The sequence below is a fragment of the Mauremys mutica genome, chromosome 2 (genome assembly GCF_020497125.1).
Source record: "Mauremys mutica isolate MM-2020 ecotype Southern chromosome 2, ASM2049712v1, whole genome shotgun sequence".
In the NCBI taxonomy this organism is placed as follows: Eukaryota; Metazoa; Chordata; order Testudines; family Geoemydidae; genus Mauremys; species Mauremys mutica.
This window is the reverse complement of record NC_059073.1, coordinates 42799718-42825795: the sequence shown is the minus strand read 5'-3', so window position 1 is coordinate 42825795 and position 26078 is coordinate 42799718. Positions and strand designations below refer to the sequence as shown.

Sequence of the window (26078 nt, the reverse complement as noted above, 5' to 3'; positions counted from 1 at the left end):
ACGGGTGCTGGTCCTGGAAGAATTTGTATCGTGGGGGTGCGCTGAGAGCCACTGAACCAAACTAAACCCTGATGGAAAGCGCCTCAAGCCAGGGGCACAGCAGCTCTCCTAGTTCCAGCCCCTGTGGCTGGGTGGGTGGGAGGGAGGCTGCCCAGACCCAGAGATGACCAAGGAGGCGGGAACACCAGTGTCTCTCTCCACCTACCTCCCGATTCCAAGCGGGAGCCGCCTGCGCTCTGCACAGCTGCGAGCCCTGGCGCTGGGAAAAGGAAGCGGCGGCTGGTTGCGCTGTTCATATGGCAACGGGGCGCGAGCTGTAAACACGCGGGCTGCGCGCGGGGAGGGAGCAGGACCGGGACGGGGCTCGGACGCCGGGGCTGCGGCTGCAGCGCGGGTTCCTCTGGCGGCGCCTCTGCGCTCCGTGGGCTCCGCCGCGAGGGCTCCCGTTTGCCTCGCCAGGCGCTGGGCACGAGGCGCGATGGGCTGTTCTAGCAGCGCCCAGACCCAGACCCAGGACAGCAACCGGCCGGCTGCAAAACCCAGCGACACCAACGGGCTGCAGAAATGTGGTGAGCGGGGCTCGTCCCTTTCTGGTGTGCGACGGGGGCTGCTCTGGTCTCCAAAGCCCAGACACCTGCATGTGATTTTATTCTACCGTGTCCGTCGCTAGCACCGCTTATCCCAGCCCCCCAAAGCACTTTGCAAAGGTGGATACAGGGGCCAGCTCTGGCTGAGGGAATTCTGCCATTTTACTTAGTTATCCAGAAATAAATGCTGTTTATGTGGCCAAAGATGTGCTTAGGGATTTACAGGACAAATCAAAAGTTGATGGTCAGTGCCCAGAAGAGCAGTTTAGCTAGCCCGGTCCTGTAAATATGCATGTGAATTCTCTTACTCGGGTAGCTGTGCTGAGTTCGACGGGAATATTCAGGGGAATAAAGTCATGTACACAAGCGTTTTAAAATTGGGGTCCAAATAAGTCATAACATATCAAAGGATGACAACAAACAAGGAAGAGAGAATTGCAGGAACACATCAGTCTAAGCGAACCTACTTTCAAGTTAAAAAGTAAATCCAGCACTTAAATGAAGACCTCTTTTTAAACCAGAAAGCATATTTGTATCAAATGATTATACTACTTGTCCTGCATTCCCTGAGTTACTGTGAAGGTCGCACCTATAATAATCATTCGGACAGGCGTTGGCCACCCTAGAAATTTGTCAGCATGATTTCTGTTTTCAAGTGCTGTTTTCACAGATTTATAAACTGGTTATAAAAAGTGCTGGAACTTAGTATACAAAGTCTTAGCCTAAAACCATTAACTTTTTTTTAATAGACACTTTTCTATGGATAGCTAGAAATGTTAAGACTCCAAAAGAGTCATTAGATAAAATCTTAACAGCCTCCATTAGAGAAGTAACACAAAATAAAACAAAAAATCAACCCCCAAAAACCTAACCTAATCTTACCTGCAAATTTGTGAAAAGCAATAATAAAGTTACTTTGTAGCAGCTGGTAAACCAACACATCAGCAGTTATTCCCCAAAAGCTGGGGGTACATTCCTATGGCAGAATTTCCTGACCTCCTTCAAGTCTAGACACAATTCTTTGTCTATTATTGGGTGGTAAGTGTGGTTTTTGTAATGCATAAGCTTTTTAAATTAAATTTCAGCTTCAGCCATCTTCCACATCAACTAAGACTGGCAGTAGAATTTTGTAAGCAACTTTGGAAAAAAACCAAAATTGTCACAAAGCAGCTTGTATATCTCAACTCTGAACGATGACAAATATTAACTATTTTAGACAAAACACAACCATTTATTGCCTTAGATGATGAAATTATTGTCTCATTATAAAAAACTACTTTTATAACAGCTTAGTTGTCACTGATCTTAATGCCTGTCATTGTTCATCATTCAGATATTTTATATTTATGCTGCCTTATGTTTCGCTTTTTCATAAATGTTGTCTGACGATAGTTTGTCTTATAAAAACAGGCCTTATTGTACACTAGCTGAAGTCACTGGCAAAAAGAGAGCAGAGTCACATCAAAATCTGAACCCAATCCTGCAATCTGCTCATGTCACTAGAACTTTAAACTTTGAGTGAGTGAGGGTTGCTGGATCAGGCATAAATATTACTGGATTTTCAAAAGTTTCAAAGAGGTACAAATCCCCTTGACTGTGGTGTTATCTAAGAAGCCCCTGCACTAGCTCAGTCCCATTGGAGAATCACCCATACCCTGGGCTCATCCACACTGTGTTAGATTCCACTGACAGTACAATTCCAATGGTTGTACTGTAGTGCAGAATCTGGGCGCTAACATCTGCAGGTTTAACATTCAGGTTCTTTAAAAATGACAAGTGTCCATTAGAACAAATAATCCAATATTACAGTGAAAAAGTGGAAGTAAGAAATGATTCTCATATTTCCTTTGCACACAGTGGGAAAATCTCATTCATGCAGATATGCTGTGCTTACACAATTCTTGTGGGCCTGATCCTGCTTGAATGAAGTCAGTGAGAGTTTTGCCATTGACTTAAATGGGCCACTAATTCAATGAGGAGTACTTTTCTGACTTTCAATGGTACTTTTGATCCTAAGTGGCTTGGTGCTTTTTAAAATCCCACCATGAATACACAAACTGTTGATATTTTTTATGTGTTGAACAGAATATGTATATATATGGTTTATATAAATATTCATACTTTTTCCTTTTGTTTTCTTCTGTTTTCTAAAGTAGAGAATCAATAAAATTTGTGAATGACTATAACAGCATTCAGATTTTTTGAATTAGCTAATGTAGAGACAATTTTGACATCTTGAAATACACCTCTACCCCGATATAACGCGACCCGATATAACACAAATTCGAATATAATGCAGTAAAACAGTGCTCTGGGGGGGCAGGGCTGTGCACTCTGGCAGATCAAAGCAAGTTCGATATAACGCAGTTTCACCTATAACGCGGTAAGATTTTTTGGCTCCTGAGGGCAGCGTTATATCGGGGTAGAGGTGTATATGATCATTACATGTATTTTAAGGAATTACTGAGTAAAATACTTACTCTGAGTAATAATTTTTACCTGATTTTTGAGCATTATTCTGCCCATGGATGTACATGGGTCACTATCCTTGCCTTCAGTTGAATGCAGTTTTTCAAATATGATTTATCTGTGATAATAAGGTGTCAGTTTTCTTAATTAAATAATTTGTTTCCAGATTAGAGACAAATCCTCCTATCAGTCCTTTTGTATAACATCTTTTGAAGCCAGTGGTAGTTTGGCATCAAAATAAATTTCAGGACATAGTCTGATATTAGGAGTTGATCCTGCAGTCCTTACCTTTATGAAATCAATGGGCCCATTCCTATCCCATTTAAGGCAGTGACAAAACTCCCACTGACTTTATTTGAGCTGGATCAGGCCCTAAGGAACTAACTGTGTGAACATGGAGTAGCCACATTAATAAAGCCTGCTTAAGACTATCTTTCCCACTACATGCAAAGAAAATATAAAAATCTTACTTTATCTTTTCACTATATTATTTATCCCAATGGATGTTTGTTATTTTTAAAGAACCTGAATGCTAACCCTGTAGATGTTAGGACAAGGCACTCAAGTATGGTACTGCCCTTGGAATTGCACTGCTGGTGGAATCTGACTTGGGGAAGATCAGCCTCCTATGCGGGTGATCATCCAGTGGCGCACAGATCTTGTATCGCACCAATCCCTTGCTGCAGTTTTGACTTGTTGGAGCAAGTATTCAGCCTGCAGCCAGGTTAAGTTAGAGCAGCCCTGAGCAGGTGTGCCCCGATCTGCATTCTCTGTAGTTCAACTGCACCCCGAGATCTGATCCTTAATTTTCGAATATTTCTCAAAGATTTCAGATGTAAGCTTTCTTTCAAAACAAATAATTTTTGAAGCTTTTAGGTTATTCTGATATCATATTTGAAATTATTTAGTTTTCTGGGCCAGATCCTGCCACCTTTACTCATATTAGCTATCTACTATTCTGAGTACTTCCATTTGCGGCCATTGGGACTATGTACATGAGCAAGGGCTACTCCCACGAGTAAGGGTTTTCAGAATTGGCTCATTTCTTTGTATCTAGTGCTAGTGCTTTAAAGAATACTCCTAGATTTAACACATTGCATCTCCATAAACTTAGCTCATAAAAATTTTAATAATTTCATTTTAGAAGTTATTTCAAAGACATTTTAAAATCATTTGTGCTAAATCCTGGCCTTGGCATACGTGCAGCATGGAACTCAAATGCAGCTATGAGCCCAGCTGGTTTCTGTGCGCAGAACCGCCGCATAGAGCTTAAGGATGGAGGAGTCTCTTCATGGTGGTCACGTGAGTGCTGTGGTAGCCAGCCATGCTCTCTCTCGTGGATATAATCAGGAAATGGGGCCATCAGGAGGAGAGAAAAAGGAGCCATCAGGCCAAAGAACTATTTCCCCACCACCATCACCAAGCCATACATCCTAATGGGTGGAGGAGACAGGGTCGGCACAACCTATTAGGCGACCTAGGCGGTCGCCTAGGGCACTAACATTTGGGGGGTGGCGACTGTGGTGGCTGGACCTTCCGCCACCTCTGTCGGGGGTGGCATTTCGGGGGCGGGACCTTCCGCTGCCTAGAGCGGCAAAAAAGCTGGTGGCGCTCCTGGGAGGAGATGTACACATTCCCTTATGCCCATGGAATAGGTTTGGGAGAGATTGTGCCTGCCTGAGAGTATAATTTTTCCAGTCATTCGCATGGGGCCTTGTGATTCCTAATAAGTCTCCTCTGGCATAAGTGCCATACTCTAACACTAATAGGGTTGGATAAAATACCCACATAGTTAACGTAAAAACTTGCTTGTTGCACTTAATTTTACTGATATCCTTACCTGCATTCTTTAACTATGTGTTAGTAGGTCTAGTCATGATGCCATTATAATGACTTTATATACAGTTATTCCCCTGACTGGAGGAATACTAGCTGTAGAATAAAGGTTTTCTTTGTGTTAATTCTTTGCTGTTGTGTTTTAGAACGTTTGGTTTGTTGTACAATGTTAATAGCAGGTTTGTAAGGGAATAGTACTACTGAGAGTGCTAGGTGGAATAATGCAGATCTGGCACACCTTTGTACAATGGAGCCCACTGAAAATTTTGATGAAATAATTTTATATTGTTCCTGCTGTTTTGGCCTACTTTGTCAATGTTCTAAGGTCAAATTCTTTGTCAGTTTCATTCTGCAGCTGGCTGGATTCTAGAGCTTCTATAGAAGAAATTCCTGTTTCTGAGCAGAAAAGAGGAGACTGGAATTATTGAATCTGAGCTATTTCAGTCGTTCAATTAGAGGGTTGTTGTTGTTTTGTTACCATATATATTATAAGGCATATTAACTCCTTAATCTAACGTTATGGTGCTAATAAGTTTGGACTTGTGTAAATATGCTGAAATACTCTGGGTTGGAATTCTTACCAACCAGTCAGGATGCAAGATATTTACTTCCTGAATTAGTTTAACAGGAAAAAGACATTTGCAAAAAGATTTCTGTTAAGTTTTTCCATAAACAAATTATTTCGTTCAACTGAAATGTAATTGCAAAAGTTTGTGGCTATTTTACTGTATCTGAAATAAGTATCTAAATGAACACAAACATACAACTGCTGACAGATGGCTCTATTAAAGAGGTATAAAGTTTGTGGGAATTGCCTATCTAAACTAAAAATGTTTTTTACCATTTCTAGCTCCAACTTTATCTTCTTCCAACAATGAAAATAAATATTTTCAAAGGTTTAATGTATTATCACTATAAGGAATCTTCTTGAGTGTTGATTGCCACAAGATATTCATATTTCTGGGGAATGAATATATTAAGCTGATGATTGGGGCCCTACTTCTTCCATTTTAGAGAGTCCACCCTATTTTGAATGAAAGCAGGGGACTACCCCCTGAATTTCCAGCAGGATGGACCTTACATGGTATAATACTATTTTAAAATCCACACTTGCGTAGAGCATATTATATAAAACCTGTCATCAGTTAGATATGAAAAGGTGCAAACTGGATTTTGAGTAAAGGGCTGTAGACTAGTGCAAGGTCTGTTGTTCAAGCAGAGGGCAATTGTATTGGCTCCTACAGCACAGGGTTTGCATCCTTGAGCGCAGAGGCTCTGTGCTTATCTTGCCACTAGAAGGAAGCATGGGTTAGTGGCTGGAGCAGATGACTTGGAACTGAGGCTTGGATCTTTTTCCTTGTGCAGTGACTCACTCTTTGTGTGATCTTAATAAAGCCACTTAGCTTCTCTGTGCCTCAGCTTCTCCACTGGTAAAATGTAGAGTATCCTTAGCTATCTCCTGGTCATGTTCTGGATCACTACTCTTAATATGTGGATTATTGTCTGTAAAGTGCTTTGAGATCCTTGGAGGAAAGGTGGTAGATAAATCTAACCTATTTTTCACTTTATTTGCTTATTCACTTTTTGCACTATATTATGCTTTGACAATGAGACTAGATTACTTAATTTAATTTTTTTCTAGTCAGTTTTCATTTATTTTCACTTTGTCGTACTATTAAAACACCAAGTTGCTGCAATATTTGCAGGGAAGGATTAGGAATTTTTTAAAAATTGTTTCTATTGAAATATTTAAAATCTAGAAATATTTCTGTTGATGTTAGATTTTGAAAACCTTGATATTATAAAACCTAGCTTTTGGTTCTGCAGTAAGTAGAACTGACAGTGTCCTGGTAAGTGTAAAATGTCAAGTGCACACAGTTCTAGCATAATGAGGATTTTATTCTGTAACCTACTGTAATCTTTTACCTATTTGAAAGTCAAAACTAATTTTATGTTGATGTGTAATGTAACTAAGGGTTCAAGTCTGTAAACACACGTGCCAGTAATTTTACTCACACAAGTAACATGTTAACTCATGTGTTAGTGTTTGCAGGATCAGATTCCGAAGATACAAATTTTCAAAAGAGCCTACTGATTTTGGATGCCTCCATCTTTGGTGTCCAACCTGAGACACCTTTTAAAAGGCCTTATTTACAGAAAGTGGTGATCACCCCCTTCTTGAAAACCACACCCCTTTAAGCTGTCTCAAGTTGAACACACAAAAACTGGGGCATGGGAAAATCATTAATTGCACTTGCTTTTGAAAATATGGGCCATGACCAGAAAGTACCCCTTCTCCTGGAAAAACCCAACCCTTTAAGAAATCTGTGCGTGCTGCCTTCTTGAATTTGGCTTGTTATAGTTTTTTGTAATCAGATACTTAAAACCCCTCATTTCATGTCACTCTTCCCACTATACCTTGAATTACTTTGCAAACTACTGTGCACCTCAATATTTGACAATGCTCATTTGCATGAAAACATGAAACTGTTGTGGCTTTATGTATATATCTATTTCTTTATAATGTACAATACTGTTTAAAACATTTGCAGTTTTTCTTTTAATTCACAATCACACTTTTTTAAATTCCCAAATTATTTTTATTTATTACTGTGAAGATTTTTCCAGTGAGAAGATAAAGCAGAAAACTTTTTTTGCTATTCCATTATAAAGCCCAACTGTACAGTAATATGTATTTTATAATATTATCAATCAATTGAAATATTAATAACTTATATGAATCATAATAATAAACCCAATGCAATACAAGTAAAAATCATAATGTAATCAATGGTAATAACTCTTCATTAACCCTTTCAATAAATTTAGCTAAGACCTGCAATCTTACTTTGTGATTACAAACCTTGCCAAGATCCACCTAGCATATAATGAAAGAATAATTCATTATTGGTAGCCCAGTGCCTTGGTTCAGATTATAGTTTCCTATGCAAATGAGAGAGACCTGTGTTTAGCAGGTTTTTTCCATGTATGTTGTCACTTTTGAGCCTCAATTCCTGCCACTCATCTACCTCAGTTGTCTTTCCTTGTACTCCTACTCACTTCAGCCAGAATGCACTTGACACTTCTTAGGGGACTGCCTCACCTGAGTGCCCCAGGGGAAGTACTGTTTTCTCCCTGACTGCCTCTCACAGAAAGTTGTTTTTCCCTTCAAGGAATTACCACAATGAATTTATCTTAAAAGCAACCAGACTCAAATAAACTAATTAAAAACAAGATTTATTACATTCTTCAGCCATTCCCCTACGTGTTTAAAATATTGCTTAATTCTGTTGACAGCTCTCACCATCACAATCATCATTTCACCAGAAAATGCAGTTTGTCATAATCTTGCAATTACAATATTAACGCATTTCCTCCATGAACTCCCTAAGGGTTCTTTCATCCTAATATTTTTTGTGAGATAGTTAAATTCAATGTCTTGGCAAATTTAATCAGATGATGATTAAATCAGCCTGGTAGATTAGTATCAATTTGATGGCTCATTCTGTGACTTTTTCAACTTTATGATAAAATGCCTATAGAAATGATGCATAAAAGCAATTTTGTTCTATTTTCTTTTCCTAAACTTCATCTGGCTAGCAGACCCATAGCTTTATTTATCCTGTAATCCAATCACAGATGAAGGAGCCAGAACTATTTAGTTTATGTTTACCGTATTTCAAATATTCCTTCCATATTAGTAGAGAAGTACATTTGAATGTATAGCCTATGATATAAGATAGAGTAATATGTACAGTAGTTCAGTGTTAAAAATGTTGTGTATTTTAAGAAGTTAAAATGCTTTTTCTTGTCATGTATGTGAAGTACTGTATGCTGTCAATGCCCTGATCTTCACTGAGGTTAGCAGTGATTAGATGGTAGCATTTAGGCAGGTGTCCCATCATGCTTTGGGATATAGTTCTCTCCTTAATATGTCTAGTGTGCATATTACCACCGCTATCGTTAACAGGAACTGTGTGGCTGCATAAAGGGGAGAATCCACCTAATGGCTGCTGATTCTATTGAATAAGAAAATCTATCTCAGTGGTTTGCATTTTCAAGTGAAAGACATGGCACCCCATTTGTAAGCACCATTAGAAGCTACCCATGTGCATCTAGGGTTGTCAAAACCGAACACCCTTGCCCTGCCCCACCTCATCTCTGAGGCCCTGCCCCCAGCTCACTCCATCACTCGCTCTCCACCATCACTCACTTTAACTGGGCTGGGGCAGGGCGTTGGGATGTGGGCAGAGGTGAGGGCTCTGGGGTGGGGCCAGAAATGAGAGGTTCGGAGTGCGAGAGGGAGCTCGCACCCCGATGGGGCAAGGGGTTGGGGTGTGGGAGGGGGTGAGTGCTCTGGGGGGCAGGGATGAGGGGTTTGGGGTGCAGGAGGAGGCTCTGGGCTGGGGCCGAGGGGTTCAGAGTGTGGGAAGGGGCTCAACGCTGGGGCAGGGGGTTGGGGTGTGGGAAGCAGTGCAGGTTCTGGGAGAGAGTTTCGGTATGGGAGGGGCTCTGGGGTGGGGAGTTGGGGTGCAGGAGGGGGTGTGGGCTCTGGAGGGAGTTTGGGTGTGGGAGGGGATTCAGGGTTGGGGCAGAGGGGTGGGATCCGGGAATGGGTTCTGGGTGTGCGCTCTGGGTGGCGCTTACCTGAGGTGGCTCCCAGAAGCGGCCGGCATGTTCGGCTCCTTAGGCACAGGGGCCAGGGGGCTCTGTGTGCTGCCCGCAGGCGCCACCCCTGCAGCTCCTGTTGGCCATGGTTCCTTGCCAGTGGGATCTATGGACCTGGCACGTGGGCCGGGGCAGCACACAGTGTCCCTGTGGCCACCCTGCGCCTAGGAGCTGGACGTGCCGCATGCTTCCAGGAGTCACGCGGAGCCAGGGCAGGCAGGGTGCCTACCTTAGCCCCGTTGCGCTGCTGGCTGTCCTGACCGGAGCCGCCAGGGTCCCTTTTTGACTCAAACTGAACGTCTGGCAACCCTATGTGTATCCAAGGGTAGGATTTAACCCTCAGTACACTTGCTGCATGCATATTTGTGCTGTAGAAATTATTGTTTCCTTAGTCAGTATCTGACCATGTGGGCCTGACTCAAACAAAACTTACATATTCAATATGCTTTACTCATAGGAATGACCGATCTATTTAAAGAATAAGTTTTATACACAACTGCAAACTGTCTTACAGGTTGTAACTAGAGCTGAGTGAATTTTTTTTATATATATTTTTTTTGGTTCAGGGGTTAAGCTGAAATTTAAATAAAAACCTGATTTTGTTCAAGGCAAATGAGAGAACTGAAAAAAATAATTTAGGGTCAAATAAAATATTTTGTTTAAACCAAAATTATTTGTTTCCAGGTTTTTTTTGGTGTTTTTCACTCTTTTGTTTTTAAATTTAGCTAAATATCAAAATAAAAATACATTTTTGCTATGAAAAATCCAAACATTATTTTTCAAAATGGCCAAGACAAAAAACACTTCCAATTTTTCAAAATATATTTTTTAGGGCGGTCAAATGATTTAAAAAAATCACAGTTAATCACAAAATTATAAAAAATAGTCTCAACTAATCAGTTTTAATTGCACTGTTAAACAATAGTAGAATACCAAATTTATTATAAATATTTTTTTTTACATTTTCAAATATATTGATTTCAGTTATAACACAGAATACAAAGTTTACAGTGCTCATTTAATATTATTATTTTTTGTTACAAATATTTGCACTGTAAAAAAAGAAAAAACAGTATTTTTCAGTTCACCTCATACAAGTGCGATCTTTTTATTGTGTGATTGCAATTTACAAATGTGGAATTATTTTTTCTTTTAGGTAATTGCACTCAAAACCAAAACAATGTAAAACTTTAGAGACTACAAGTCAAAGCATGAAAGGGCATACAGATATTTAGCATATGTAGCAGATAGTTTTGGTGCCCTGAAAAATGCATTTTTCAGCGAATTTACTATTCACCAAAAGCATTTCACCAAGCTCTAGTTGTGACATAATTGCACAAGTGCTATCCTAGTTTAGTACTGATCTATTTAAAACACTTGTTCATTAATGTCATATTTTCTCTTTTTTTCTTTTTAATTACAATAAATAAAACCTACTTCAGATGAAAACTTTCCAACCACAGAGGAAAATGAAACTATACCTGACCAGACAAAGTTAGATCCAATGGAGGAGGTGGATCTCACACCTGAGGAGACAAAACCTAGTGAGAATCTTCCAGCAGAGGAGCCAGAAGTTTTGATTCCAGCAGCAGCAGAATGTGTTAATTCTCACTATAAAAGAGTGGATCTGGAGGGCACTCGACCGCTGGCTGCAGAACACCTGGGGGGCACTGGACCACCAGCGAAACACATTGGGATACCACCACCTGTGGGACCGGCTGAGGGCACTGGGATACCGCCACCTGCGGGACCGGCAGAGGGCACTGGGATACCGCCACCTGCGGGACCGGCAGAGGGCACTGAGATACCGCCACCTGCGGGACCGGCAGAGGGCACTGAGATACCGCCACCTGCGGGACCGGCAGAGGGCACTGAGATACCACCGCCTGCCGGACTGGCAGAGGGGAGTGTCAGCCCTGTAACAGAAATAGTCAGGGAAGTACAAAGTAATGAAGAGGACCAATTCATTGAGGGTAATATTTGTGCTTTTGCAGATTCAGGAGGCCAAATTCTGCCTTCAGAGACTTGTGTACAAGTCCTATTGACTACAGTTAACGCTGCACATGAGTGTGTGAGGGCAGAATTTAGTCCACAGAGTTCTTACACTGTATTATATGAAAGAATGTGGTTGGGAAAGCCTCGTGCACAGAAGTCAAAATTGTAGTAACTGTAATAAAGCCTCTCAGCACTACCAGTTGTTGACTGTGCTACTTCATTTCACACACTGTGTTTTCTGGTTAGATAAAATATCCCTTAGACTCCTCACTTAAGTGCTATGGGTTGTTTCTTTGTAAAGTATTATTGCTCAATATCCACAAATGCCATATTATCCATTTCACTATATAGCTGATGTAAATATTATTATAGTGTTATCCTTGTAGGGGGAGTGGGATCTCAGCAAGCTATAGAAAGGACAGGTCGTTCCACGTATAGTTTATTTGTAAAGCACCTATAGAGTGCTGGATGCAGTTATTCTAGAAGTGTAAATAACATAGGCATCAAGCTAACTGCATAGAAAGTCCTTTTACCTTGCAGGGAGTCAATGAGTCTCTGAGAGAGAGAGAGAGAAGCAGAAGTAGTCTTTGCTATGCTCTCAGTTATTATACTGTGGGGCATATTTCTCTCTGGTCTAATTCTATTGGAGTTACACCAGGGATGCATTTGGCCTTATAATACAGAGTTCTGCTTTCTATTGTGGCGATGCTCTACCAATTCAAAAAAACCAAGACAAGCTCGGGGGGGGGGGGGGGGAAATGGGCAGAAGGGCCATTTTACAGGGCTAGCTGCTAGAGAAGTGGAAAAGCACAAGAGAGATGAGTGTAAGAAAAGGAGGAGCATGGGTTAGGGTTTCTCAAAGAAGAGGAAAAGTAGATATCTAGGGAGAAAAATCATGTCAAGGAGTGTGGGTGCCTAACAGAGAGTATTTGCAGTGCCTCACAAGATGGAATATGCATTGAGGGCCTGGGGACCTCATGGAAGGGGAGACTGCAAGGTGGGGTAAGTTATCTCAGGAGAAGGCTGCTCAGTGAGTCAGAGATTCAAGGGAGTGTTTACACATGAGGGCAGAGTATCCCATGCATGGATTGGGTTTCTCACTGGCAGAGTAGCTTAAGTTAGGGATCAGGTGTCTAATAATAAGTGGCAATTACTCATTAAAGAATTGGATGCCTCAGGGAGAGGCGTTCCCTAGGGGAGCACAAATGGGTGGCACATAAGGCATGTTCTCTGTAGGAGAGCGTGCCACCAACAGCCTCTCCCACTGCACATTCCTGATGAAGAGGCGGAAAGGTCACTTCTTCAAGCAGAACTTAATGGCACATGCAGTCACTTGGATATGTAACATCACCACCCATAAATGTGTTGACTCTCCTGAATCTGTTGTGAACCTTATACCTCACATAGAAATATCTGAGGTACAGATGCTGCCTTCTCCACTCTTATGTATTCTTGTTTAAGAGAATTTGGAATCTGTTTCTTCATGAGATGGTAATTTATCTCCATGTGTGTTAAATTACTAGAATAAAATACTTGTGTTACATAAAAGCTAAATGGCTGACTTGGTTAGGTTGATTACTTGATTATTCCATTAACTGGCCCTTATTAGCTTGCTGGCATTCTATTGGAAGCAGAACACCATCTAGTAATCCATGTAGCATGGACTCTATATTGAGACATTTTTGCAATAAAAAAACTGATTGTTTGTTTGAAGGACAGATATGGGGGTTATTTTGACCATCTAGTCACTGTTGTTCCCCTTTATCTCAAAGCAGGATTCCTTTTTGGACAAACTCTGTGTACAGTTTTGCTGATGTCTGTCTCAAAATGGTGCTCTTCCACATACAGTTAATTTGTGTGTGTGCTCGCACACGCACAGGGAGGAGGATTCTTTCCATGTATTTTGTGATGATTGGGCTCCTCTATTTATTTACAGCATTTTTTTTTATTTTCTTAATTCACTGATACTACTAAGAGAGATGACAGTGAGGCAAATACTTAGTTTTATATTTCAACCGGAACTGCACACTACCACTTTTTTCTATTTGTGTTGTTGACTTAAGTTTATATACTTATGATCTTGATAACAATATCTATATTAAAAGTTTACAGTAAAAATGATAGTTACATAAGAAAACAAAACCAGTTTAAATATGAAATCAAGCCTCAGGTCAGAGTGCTCTGAATAACAAGTGAAGCAGGAGCATTTTATGGACATGAAACATGCATGTACCTCTACAATTGTAAGTTGCATTTGAATGTCTCTTATCTATTGATTCATTCAGTTGCTGATGTATTTCTGTGTCTATAGAAGCTATTGCAGGGCTGACAAAACCAGATCAGCCATGCAGAAAAGAGCTGGGGGCACTTAATACTGGTTAAGGGTATCCTAATTTGATATCCATGGTTACTGTTTCCAGGTGAGACGGGAGAAAAAGTGGAAACTGAGAAGCACAGTGAGCTAGTAAGTGAGGGGACTGAAACAAAAGAAGAAGAAGAAACAGGAGAAGCTGTGGATGCTACAGCAGCAACAGAGATAGGTATGTTGACAGAGAAGTGAAGGACCATGTGTATTATCATTTAAGAGACAGAAAAGGTGTACAATGTTAATGAACATATCTTTCATTATCATTGCATTCTCAATTTGCAGCTGCTGCCTTCTGATTTTAACACAGGAGGCATATTTATCTTTGAAGATGTCTCCTTTTTTGTGGTAGCAATCAAGCGTAAGTTGTGCATTCTATCAGATCTCATTTATATAATGTTCCTATAACCAGTAAATCATTCACTGTTTGGCAAAAGATTTCCTTTCCATGATGATCCTTCATTTTAGATCCTCCTGCTTTTTGTTATTAGCAGCTGAATTCAGCAACATAACACTAGGATAAGTGCAAATTCCACAGTCAGTGCAATCATGTGGGTAAGTAGAAAGCATGAGCTGATGAGAGAATGTTTAAAAACAAATAAATGAAAAATAATAAATGTAGGGGGATAAGAACATCACTCCAGAAGAATTTAACTTTACACTCAAATTATACCTCTTTAATTTCCATCATCGTGCAGGCACTTCATGGGAGGTATTTCCTCCTCCTTGCTGTTAAACAGAGGGTCCCATATTAACTTTAATGGAAGCCGGTCACTTAGGGCCAGGTTTTTAGAGGTATTTAGGTGCCTAAAGACACAGGCTCCTCATGGGATTTTTTAAAAGAACTTTGGTGCCTAACTGCCATTGATTTTTTGAAAATCCCACGACATGCCTGTTTGTATCTTTAGGTGCTTAACTATCTTTAAAAATCTGGCTCTTAGAACCTGTTCCTGCAAACTCTTACTCCCACAAATAGCTATTGGTCAAATGAGTAATCCTGATCATTCTGATTGGGCTACTCACATGACTAAGAACTATTTGTTTAAGAGCTGATGGATCAAACCCTAAGACCTTAGGAATATGATAGTGAATTTCTCTAAAAACAGAAATCTATATGATCAAAAGGAGCCAGAGGACTCAGGAGTATAATTATCATTTATCTTATGCCCCCATTCTGTATAACAGTGAAATAAAATAAGATAAATTCCAGTAGCTGTTTTTTATAGTTAGCACCACAGTATAAAGTTGAACTTATTGTCAATTAAAAGTGAGCTGTTGCTACTTTTCTGCATGGCTTGGGATGTTGTCTGTATTTCGCTGCATAGTTCAGTCTGCACTACTGTGGAAAAGAAATGGCCATATGCACACTAGACAATAGATTACTCTTAATTTAAAGAGGGTGATTCTTGAAGCCTTTATTACAAGGTCTTTGACTGTTTGGCTGTAGGATATTGTAGAGAAACTCAAATTGTGGGTATGTCCAGAATAAAGAATGAGTATTGGATAGTTTGGGAGGGTAGCTTCCTCTTGTGTACAAGCAATATCAATCTAAGCTACTTGTATGCCCCCGGCACTGTATTACCTGAGCATCTCACATTCTCCTTGCAATAGCCTCATGAGGCAGGGAAATACCATTATCTCTATTTAACAGATGAGGAACTGAAGCACAGAGAGACTAAGTGGCTTATCCAAGGTCACATACTAGGTGGTGCAGTAGGAAATTGGACTCGGATCTCCTGCTTCCTAGGTTAGCATCCTAACCACTGAACCATCCTTTCTCTGAGCAGAAAACCTGTATTTTCAAGGTTCCTAGCTTCTTCAGATTCCAAGTACAAATACTAGCACGGCCTAGTCTTTCCCATAAAGCTAAAGCCACGTGGTCCTCCAGGCACAGAGGATGAAAACAATTCTGTTTACTTGTCTGCATATACTTAAGACTTTAAATCTGGCTGTCTGATAAGAAAACAGGATTGCCTGAATTTGAGCTATGGTCTCATTCTCTCAATTAAATTAAAAATGTAATATTGTTGCTGCTGTGATTTTTCCAGAGGTATTTCTCTCATTCTGCATGTCCTGGTTTGGACTATTGTGCCAGGGCTTCTCCTTTTAATTCTCTTTGTTTTAGCCTGTCTGAGTGTCACTAAACAGAACTGAGACCATGTAATAATTTATTTTAAATTCACATGAAAATTCTAGCACCTTTAAATAATCTGGTTAATGTCAATCTGTCTTAAAATCTAGATCTGGTCATGCAGAATAGCACTGGTCCAGTCCTCCCGTATTGCTACCTGCTGGTGCTGTTGAACACTTATTGTGATAATGTCCAGGAATGTGTTGATTACTGGTTCCCCTTCAAGCCAATAGAGAATAGCCTCCATGGGCTGAATAGGATCTCACTCACAACTGCAGCAAGTTCTGGATCATGGTTTAACCATGTATGTGCATAGATTTGCTTCAGTTTAGTTCACTGTGACCATTTTGTACACTGCAGTATTACAAGATAATGAAAATAGCTTTTTGCCAAGAGTGATAAATCCTGAAAGGCATGTAGCATAGTGGGTAAGAAGTTTGGTAAATGTGCTTAAACATTGCCATTTGTTGCAGATTTGATATTTAAGTGCTATTATAGAGGCGACTTCCTCTTCACACCTGTGTAATGTGATCTAGTACATTGTCAGTTTGTACAATGCCATAACATACCAATTCATTATTTTTTTAATAGCTAGGTCACTGTGTAGAACCAAAGCATTGAAACCTATGTGTAGTGACTGCTGTAGTCTGGTGAATATGGCATCTGTGTTCAATGACAGCTTTGCCTGTGAAGATCCAGAAATGTTTTCTACTTCAAATATTTCATCTCTAAGGATAAGTTTTTGGACAAAGTGGCCAGAAGTTGCCTTTCATGCTATGCGTTTCAGCATACTACTTAGCTTTTGCAAAGCCTCATTTTCATTGACGACAGTTCAATTAAGACCTCTGCTCAATGTGCAGCTATGGTCAAAAAAGCAGACAATATGTTAGGATGCATAAGGAATGTGATGATGAATAGTACAAAGAATATAATGTTGTTATATGAATCAGTGCATGGTGCGGCTTTATCTGGAATACTGTGTGTGACTCTGGTCACCTCATTTCAACAAGGATATTGCAGAATCAGAGGGGATTCAGAGAAGGGTGATAAGAATGATCAAGGGGATTGAAAAATCTCATATTAAGAGTTTAAAAAGATAGGGATTGTTACCTTAGGATATGAATAAGAGGGGACGTGATGAAAGTTTATAAAATAATGAATGATCTAGGAAAGGTAGAGTGAAAACGTCTGTTTTCCCTCTCTCGTAACACAAAAACAAGGGAATATTCCATGAAATTAAAAGGTGGGAAATTCAAAACTTATAAAAGGAAATACTTTGTCATACAATGTGTAATTAAACTGTGGAACTCACTGCCACAGGGGAAGTCATTGAGACCAAGAATTTGGCAAGATTCAAAAAGAGATTAGACATTTATATGGCTATAATAAGCCAATGTCAGAGACACGATACTGGACTAGATGACCCTTGAGTCTGATGCAGCATGTGAATTCCTATGTTCCTCTGATAATTTTTGATAATTGCCATCAGTTCTCTGGCCTGACTAGCAACCAGTGTACATGACCAATGCCATTGTCTCAGAGGCATTAGCAACATGAAGGCCCAATATATGACAGCAACTTCGTGGATAGCTATAATGTCTTTAAAAATAAATTGTTTTTTGGAAAGACAGGGATAATTTTTTCTGAGATCTAAAATAGTAAGCTCAGATTGTGGTTGGTGCAGTACACAACAGTGTACCCATATGGACTCCCCCTCGAGCTGCTAATTTATGTGTGACCAGTGTCACTGATTTGTTTATGGTCATCTGCATAGTCTTTTTCACAGAGTGATCTTCAGAACCCTGCCTTGTTGAGCCAGACACGCTAGCCTGCTGCAACACAGACCCAGGTCTGGTCCACGCCCCCAAAGCTTCAAACTTTAACCAAAAATTGCTCAGCAGGTCACCTATCTCCAGCACCCTGACATCCAGCTCCCAATGGGATCCAAACCCCAAATAAATCCGTTTTGCTCTGTATAAAGTTTATACAGGGTAAATCATAAATTGTCTGCCTCTATAACACTGATAGAGAGATATGCACAGCTGTTTGCTCCCCCAGGTATTAATCACTTACTCTGGGTTAATTAATAAAAGTGATTTTATTAAGTATAAAAAATAGGATTAAAGTAATAACAGACAGAACAAAGTAAGTTACCAAGCAAAATAAAGCAAAAACATGCAAGTCTAAGCCTAATACATTAAGAAACTGATGACAGGTAAAATCTCACCCTCAGAGATGTTCCAATAAGCTTCTTTCACAGACTAGACTCCTTCCTAGTCTGGGCCCAATCCTTTCCCTGGTACAGTCCTTGTTAGTTCAAGCAGACATCTTAGGTGGAATGCAGGAGTGTTCTCATGATTGGGCACCTCCTTTGTTCTGTTCCACCCCCTTTTATATCTTTGGCACAAGGTGGGAATCTTTTGTCTCTCTGGGTCCCTACCCCTCCTTCTACCTGGGAAAAGCACCAGGTTTAAGATGGATTCCAGTATCAGGTGACATGTTCACATGTCCTGTGAGACCCCAGCTCCATTCTTCCAGGGCTGGCCTGCACACACCCACGAAGGTTTGCAAGTAAACAGACCATTTACAAGCATTTGTCCTAGTCAATGGGAGCCATCAAGCTTCCAAACCACCATTAATGGCCCACACTTTGCCTAATTACAATAGGACCTCAAAGTTATACTTCATATTTCTAGCTTCAGTTATATACAAATAGGAGGAATGTATTCAGTAGATTATAAGCTTTGTAATCATACCTTACAAGAGACCTTTTGCATAAAGCGCATTTGTTACATCATATTCACACCTATAAGCATATTTCCATAAAACATATGCAGTGCAACATCACAGTAGGTACATGCACAAAGAGGAGGGGGGATGGAGGAGGTGGGGATTGCTGAGGATGGATAGTGGTTTTCTCAGGACTTCCCAAAAGATCCTTCCAAATATACTAGCAGGGGGGCAAACTATTCAGGACGTATTATTTAAAGGGGCTCTCAAGATGACAGTCTCCCTTTAATATATATCTTAATATTCAGTGCACTACAAGTTAACTTTTTTTTATATATCTATTTCAGAGGCAATGAATAACGAGGAATGAGAGTCAGGTCTATATGGACTTCTTCTTCTTGGTCCTATCAGCTGTTCAAATGAACATTCTTTAATCTAATCGCTTTTGGGGGAAAACATGAGGATTTTAAAAAGCTTTTATGGACTTCGCTACAAGCATTAACAAAGGGCACCAGAAAAAATCTAAGTATTTTTCCTGAAGTCAAGTTGCCAAGACTTCAACAAGTAATTGAAATATATGAACTTTTTACCTATCTGCCATAGAGTGCCTTCTATACGCTGCTAATAGAGTGGAAAGAATTGTCATATAAAACAGTCTAACTGCTCAATTTTTTTTAAAGAGTTTTCCAGGTTAAAATGAGTAACTTAAAATCCATCTGAGGGACACTTATAATTGGTACCAACTAGCATTATACAGGATGCAAAAGATACAATACTGCATGTTGTTTCAATGTTAGTGCTAGGTTGAGATCAGAAACATAGGTCCAGTCCTGATCCCAAACCTTACACAGGTGAGTAGTTTCAGTGAGTGCATGGAATACTCATGTTTATCAAGTTGCTCAAGTGCATAGATATATACAGGATTAGGACCTCAGAGCACCATTTAACAGGACCTAGCTAGATGCAACAATCAGTTTTTCAAGAAGATAAAGAATACATAGGGTGTGACACTGTATGAGGACAAATGTCTTTTGGTGACTTTACAAAAAAAGGTTACTGATAGGATAGCAGTAGCACATACACTTGGTAACTATTGTGGTGGAAGAACGCATTTAAAATATTTTATATTGTATTATGTATTTTATGCTCATAGTATCAGTCCTGACACAACTAAGGAAGTACAAAAAGAAACTTTGAAATTACTAAAACTCAGATGGATACAAATTATTAATAAAATTACATTTAGACACTGTATAGTTTCTAAAATAATTATAAAATAAAATAATTATAAACATTCTAGCCACATTTTCCTGATAAGTGTTATCTTTAAAAAAAAAATTTATACTGTGTGGATTCTTACTTGGTTTACAATATGCTAAATAGCTCCTGAAGCTGAAGTTGAACAATGAAGCCTTTCAACATAAACTTCTTGTGGAAACAAGCCTGGAAACAGCTGATTTCATGGATGTGATAGAGGATAAATCTGTCCTGATACTGAACAGGAAGAAAGGCACCACTGATTATCGCTGGGACTGCATTTGCAAAACTCTTTGGCATAAGAAATCAAAGGACTGCAGTCGGGGAGAAAAGTGAGGTTTTTCAGAATGGGTGAGCACTTATTGGCTCCATTTAGGAGGTCTTCACAGGGCAGCCCAGAGGGGGGGGCAAGAGGGGCAATTTGCCCCAGGCCCCGAGCCCCACGGGGGCCCCCACCAGAGTTTTTTGGGGCCCCTGGAGCGGGGTCCCTCACTCGCTCCGGGGGGCCCGGCAAACTCTTGTGCGGGGCCGGGCGCAGGAGCTTCTGCCGCTCCCGGTCTTCGCCGGCAGCGGGTCCTTCCGCTCCACCGGAAGGACCCCCCGCCGGCGAATTACCGCTGAAGACGGAGCGGGACCCGCCGCCGAGTTCAGCTCGGTCTTCGGCGGTAATTCGCCAGCGGGGGAGCCCTTCCGTTCTGGGACCCGCTGCCGAAGTGTCCCGAAGACCCGCGGCGGGCCCCCCCGCCACCGAATTACCGCCGAAGACCGGGCTGCGCTTCGGCGGCGGGTCCCGCTCCGGCGGTAATTCGGCGGTGGGGGGCCCCCACCGCGGGTCTTCGGGGCACTTCAGCGGCGGGTCCCGGAACGGAAGGGCCCCCCCGCCGCCGAAGACCCTGGGCCCCCGGAATCCTCTGGGCGGCCCTGGGTCTTCACATAAGTGTTAAAGATAAACACAATATATAAAATACTTAGAGACAAAGTCTGCATTGTGTGTGCACATCTGACTCCAGCTGGCTTTGGTTTGTGTTAAATATTTAGATTTATATCCATTGCCTTTTAATTTTTCACTTCAGCTAATATTGGTTAAGTTTGCTGTGTTATTTCTTACAGTCTTCTATTTCTTAATGTCCTGTTCAGACTATTGAAGTTAACTGTGTTTTGATTAAGATAGGAAACAACACCAGTTTTAGGTTGGAAGTACCCCTTATCCTTATCTGCAACCTACATGTTGTATCAAGTCACAGTTATTTTATGGGGTTCTATGTTCTTTGCAATTCCATAGATGAAACAAATGTAATCAGTTAAATTTTCTACTGAATATGCTGCTGTTTTAAAAATGCTGCAGCTTTTACAAAACACAGGTAAAATGTGTGTCTTTTTTTTGTTTTCTTTAAAATTTCTGTTGTTCGATGTTCTTGGGGCCTTTTTACTAGTTCTCTAATATTGGACTAAAATCAAATCAAAGTGACTGCCCCTTGTTACTTTTTTCTGATATACAGTTCCAATATTGGCACAGAAATATAAAACATTTTAAAGGGTTTAAATATACTAATAGTAATTAAGTGTAGGCATTTCAATCAACAAGACCAGAAATAGTAGCAGCAGCAGTGGAGCTTCATTAGCTTTTTAAATATAACTTTATAAATAATTAAGATAACCTATAGATTGTGCAATCTCATTACCATGGCACTAGCTGCATATCAGTGGCCTCTTCAAAGAAACAAGTGAAAAGATCCATATATGTCACACCATACAACTTTTTTGAAATCATGTAGCAATTTTTAATTGGAAGAAAAAGGACTGTGAGCCTGCCAATGTCTCAGCAATACTTGCCTTCCTCAAACACAGTCACTTCCTTGTGTACTTCATGATTACAGGTAGCATAGATGTTACTTCATCCCATCCATTCTAAAAGCAAAAGAGCTTTTCTGATTGTATGTGGAAAACAATAAGCTGCCACAAAAACTATTTTTACTGTCCAAATTACTCTATCACTACCTCCAGAACTAAGACCAGCACTAACATTCTCGTGCTAGTAATGCCAATGTTCTGTAAGATACCAAAGTATACACTGTTACCTTACAAGCATCTATAGACAGCTAAGGCCCAGAGGGCCAAATTATGTCCTGACATGTACCTCTGCAATCACAGTGAAATCAAGGGGGTTGCTGAGGACAGATATTGGTTTTTGGATCAAATAGTAATTATACCATGTTAAAAGTTAACGTTCATATTTGCTGGTGTGATATGTTTACAAGGCCTACCTACGGAGTTATGCCTGTGCACCTTAAAGGAGATTTTTTTTGTCTATTTCAGTTTGAAAAGCCATTTTCAGAAACATTTGTAGAAAGAGTTAGTGTCATGTCCTAGGACTTGGCATAAAATTGACTCATGCTGACAGAATGATCTAATGAGTCATATTCGCTCCAACCAAGGGTTTGTATATCACTTCATGCCAGAAGGAATGAGGGTCAGGGACAGGTCAGCAAGGGTAACCTTAGGAATATCCACGTTCAAGAGCAAGATCTGATAGGAAGATTGTTAATTTAGCCTCTTCCTGGGTGTCCTTTATTGTTAAGTTTGGACCTTATCCACTATGTGTGCGCATGCACATACCGTCTTAGGAACACAGTGAGAATGTCCCTTGCTTACAGAACTATTTTGCAGTCTGCTTAGCCAGATTCAGATATTTCATATAATGTCTTTTCAAATAAATATGGTAGTTGCTGTTGATATCAAGAAGGGTGAGGTGCTCTAAGGTGTTCTCAAACTTCATTGTACCGCAACCCCTTTCTGACAAAAATTACTACACAACCCCTGAAGTGGGGACTGAAGCCTGAGCCCACCTGAGCCTGAGCTCCACTGCCCTGGGCAGGGGGCGCAAAGCCAAAGCCTGAAGGCTTCAGCCCAAGGAAGGGAGCCTGTAACTTCAGCCCTGCTGCTGCCCAGGGCTGAAACCAAAGTCTGAGCCCTGCCGCCAGCGGCGGCTCCAGGCACCAGCGCTCCAAGCGCGTGCCTGGGGTGGGAAGCTGCGGGGGGCGCCCTGCCGGTCCCTGCGAGGGCGGCAGGCAGGCAGCCTTCGGTGGCGCGCCTGTGGGAGGTCCACCAGTCCCGTGGATTCGGCGACAATTCAGCGGCGGGTTTGCCAAAGCCGCAGGATCGGCAGACCTCCCGCAGGCATGACTTCCGTGTTTGGGGCGGCAAAAAAGCTGGAGCCACCAGGGCTGAAGCCCTAAGACTTGGGCCTCAGGCCATGGCACTGAGGCTTTGGCCCCGGGTCCCAGCAAGTCTGTTAGCCCTGGTAACCCCATTAAAACAGGGTGGCGACCCACTTTGGGGTCTGAACCCTCAGTTTGAGAACTGCTGTGCTAAGCATATAGGTGCTCTCAATTGAGGATTAGTTAGTAATTTTGACAAGGATGGTAGTTTTATTAAAGTTAGATTATGTATATGGATTTTTATTTCTGCTTTGTTCAAGCTCTGGGGAATTTAACTATTTGGGGGAAATATTAAAGAACGCACTGTAGCAGAACCTTTATTTAAAATTTGTTTTACCTTCAAATTAATTTATTAGATAAGTAGGCTTGGCAGAATTTGATTTTATATATAATTTTGACATTTTATATTATTGATTTTTAAATTTTCACAGTTGTGGGAAATTATGGGATGGGAGTATCAGCTGATAGGGCGGGTCAGACAATAATTATTTAATGACAGTAGATGTTGATTCCAAAAGTTAAAGCTTTATAGCTGTTAAAGCACAAATTGTCAGTATCACAGGAAATCTCCTAAAATCAAACTCTAATAAGTTCCCAAGTAGTATTTTTTTCTTACTTTGCCTATCTGTAAATGTTTATGATCATTGATGGAAATATTTTCCCATCAGTTTTTGTGTGTACAGTGAAATTGACCTTCACTGACATGCACCAATAAAAATCTAATCCTCCCAAGTTTATAGCTCAATCACATTTAAGCACTTTAAAAAAAAAAGATTTAACTAGTATTCTAATGGTAAATGATGTGTTATAACTGCATATTGCAAACTGAATTGTTAATATTGTGCATGTTATTGCCCCAAACCAGCAATGCCCTTGTGTAAGTGCTCAACTTTAAGAACATTATTATTAATCCCATTGAAATCAATATGACTACTCCTGTGTTTATGTACTTTGCTGGATTAAGGCCTAAAAATGACACATACTTATGATACCCATTTTTCATACTGAAGAATTTTGGATTAAGACATAATAGAAGTGTTCTTGCTCTTTTTGCCTTCTTTAAAAATAAAATGAGGTGATGTTAAGTATATTGTAATTTAATTTAAAAAATAAAATGTTTAAACACATTTAAGACTGTTTGTTTGTTTTTTGAAGAACTACTTTAATAGTAAATCAAAATCTTTATTTTAAATTAGTTTTCTTTTACTGTAGAGATACAAATTTGGGCCCTGAATTTGCAAGGAGTTCTGCAAAGCTAAACCTCTTTTGAGGGTTAAAAAAATGTTAGTTCCAGCATTTGGACTTTTTCCCTCAGACTTCCTATAAAATTGGTAATTCACCAAGAACATAAAAATACTTAACACATTTCTTACAAAGGGTTTGACATGCATCATCACTGGCCTCTAGTGCATATTCTTTCATGCAGCTGCATCTTAAATTAAAACCGTAACCAGTATTTATAAACAACCCGGAGGTGCTTCACTGCACCAACAAGATATATGGGTGTTCTACCCTGGCACAAGGTAGGTAGTGCCTTGATGGTCCAATTGGTTTGGAATGCTGTGTTCAAAAATAAGAGCTAAGGGGCACACTGTGGTCCCAAGAAACCAAGATAAAAAGCTGAATGGTGAACTTTAGCCTTGGGTGATGTTTACAAGTTAAAAACACTCTATACAGGTCTGCTATAAACGTAGCTCATTTTGGGGGTGTTGCGTGGAAGCACACCTACTGCGTAAGGCGAATATGCTATGAGATAAGAATTCCTTCCTGAAAGGCGTATGTCTCTCTCCTTTTCGTACTGTACTCTTTTGTCTTTAGGCAATAAAATTGGCTAAATTTGGTTATTTTGTTTTTTGCACATTTTTTTATAATGAACCACAAATGTAGTCAAACACTTGGCTACATTTTAAGTAATAGTCCAATATGATTTGTTTTACTGATATCAAGTGCAGAGATACAGCATAACTGGACTAATGACAGTATCTAATTACAGTCTGAAGAGGATATTTAAAGGTGTTAAAAAAATCCCCTTCTCCTAAAGAGCTGATCTTAGTTCAAAGCACTCTCAACAGCTGTAATGCCATCATAGTAAAATACACATGGAACCTAAGTAAATTCTCTGCTGTCATGTAGGATTATTTTCATTCACCCATTATGGGATAGAATAGAAGCTTTTTCTCAATCTGAGCCTATAGCCATCAAAGCACTGTATGGGACAAGCATTTGTTTACATAAGATTGATTACACCTGCCATTTTCTCAGGGCTACCAGAGTTTGAAGCAGTTTTAGAACCAGTTGTTAACCCGCTTCCCTGCGAGGGGGTGCTGTGACTTTGATGGGCTCCGGCCAGAAAGTGATGTAATTCCTCCTCTGGCCACTGGGGGCGCTGCGCTGCGGGAGCCATGTGGGCAGCCATGTGGCCCTGTTGCTGCTGCTGCTCCCCTGAATCCTGGGCCTCCTGCTGCTGCCTGGTTGGTCCCCAGCTGCTCTGCTGGGCCTGGGCTGCGTCCTGCTGCTGCTGCTTGGGCTGCTCTGAGCCGCTCTCCCCATGAGTACCCGCTACCCTGCCCGCAGCCAGCCCCTGCTGCACCCCCTGCTCTGCCCACACCAGCCCCACATCCGCTGCCCACAGCCACCCCCTGCCGTCTCCAGCCACCCCCTGCCGCACCCCCCTGCAGCCCTGCCTGAAGCAAGCCAGCCCCACACCCCCCTACCCTGCCTCCAGCCAGCCCCACACCCCCCTACCCTGCCTCCAGCCAGCCCCTACCTCCAGTCACCCCTGCCCTGCCTCCATCCAGCCTCTCCCTCCCCCCCATCTCTGG

The 26078-nt window shown here is 40.9% G+C and overlaps 1 protein-coding gene across 2 annotated transcripts; it reads left to right on the top strand.

The window, feature by feature from the left end:
- The first annotated feature begins 327 nt into the window (after positions 1-327).
- On the top strand, positions 328-20500 carry ERICH5 (glutamate rich 5). 2 transcript variants are annotated; one of them, XM_045003743.1, is made up of 5 exons: positions 328-569; positions 11003-11283; positions 11320-11533; positions 13976-14095; positions 19129-20500. In XM_045003743.1, the coding sequence occupies exons 1-5, from the start codon at positions 479-481 to the stop codon at positions 19149-19151; spliced, it is 729 nt and encodes a 242-aa protein (XP_044859678.1). In that variant the 5' UTR covers positions 328-478; the 3' UTR covers positions 19152-20500. The 2 variants fall into 2 exon arrangements, with proteins under 2 accessions (XP_044859678.1, XP_044859677.1); XM_045003742.1 differs by having other exon boundaries at positions 11003-11533.
- The last annotated feature ends 5578 nt before the right edge of the window (positions 20501-26078 follow it).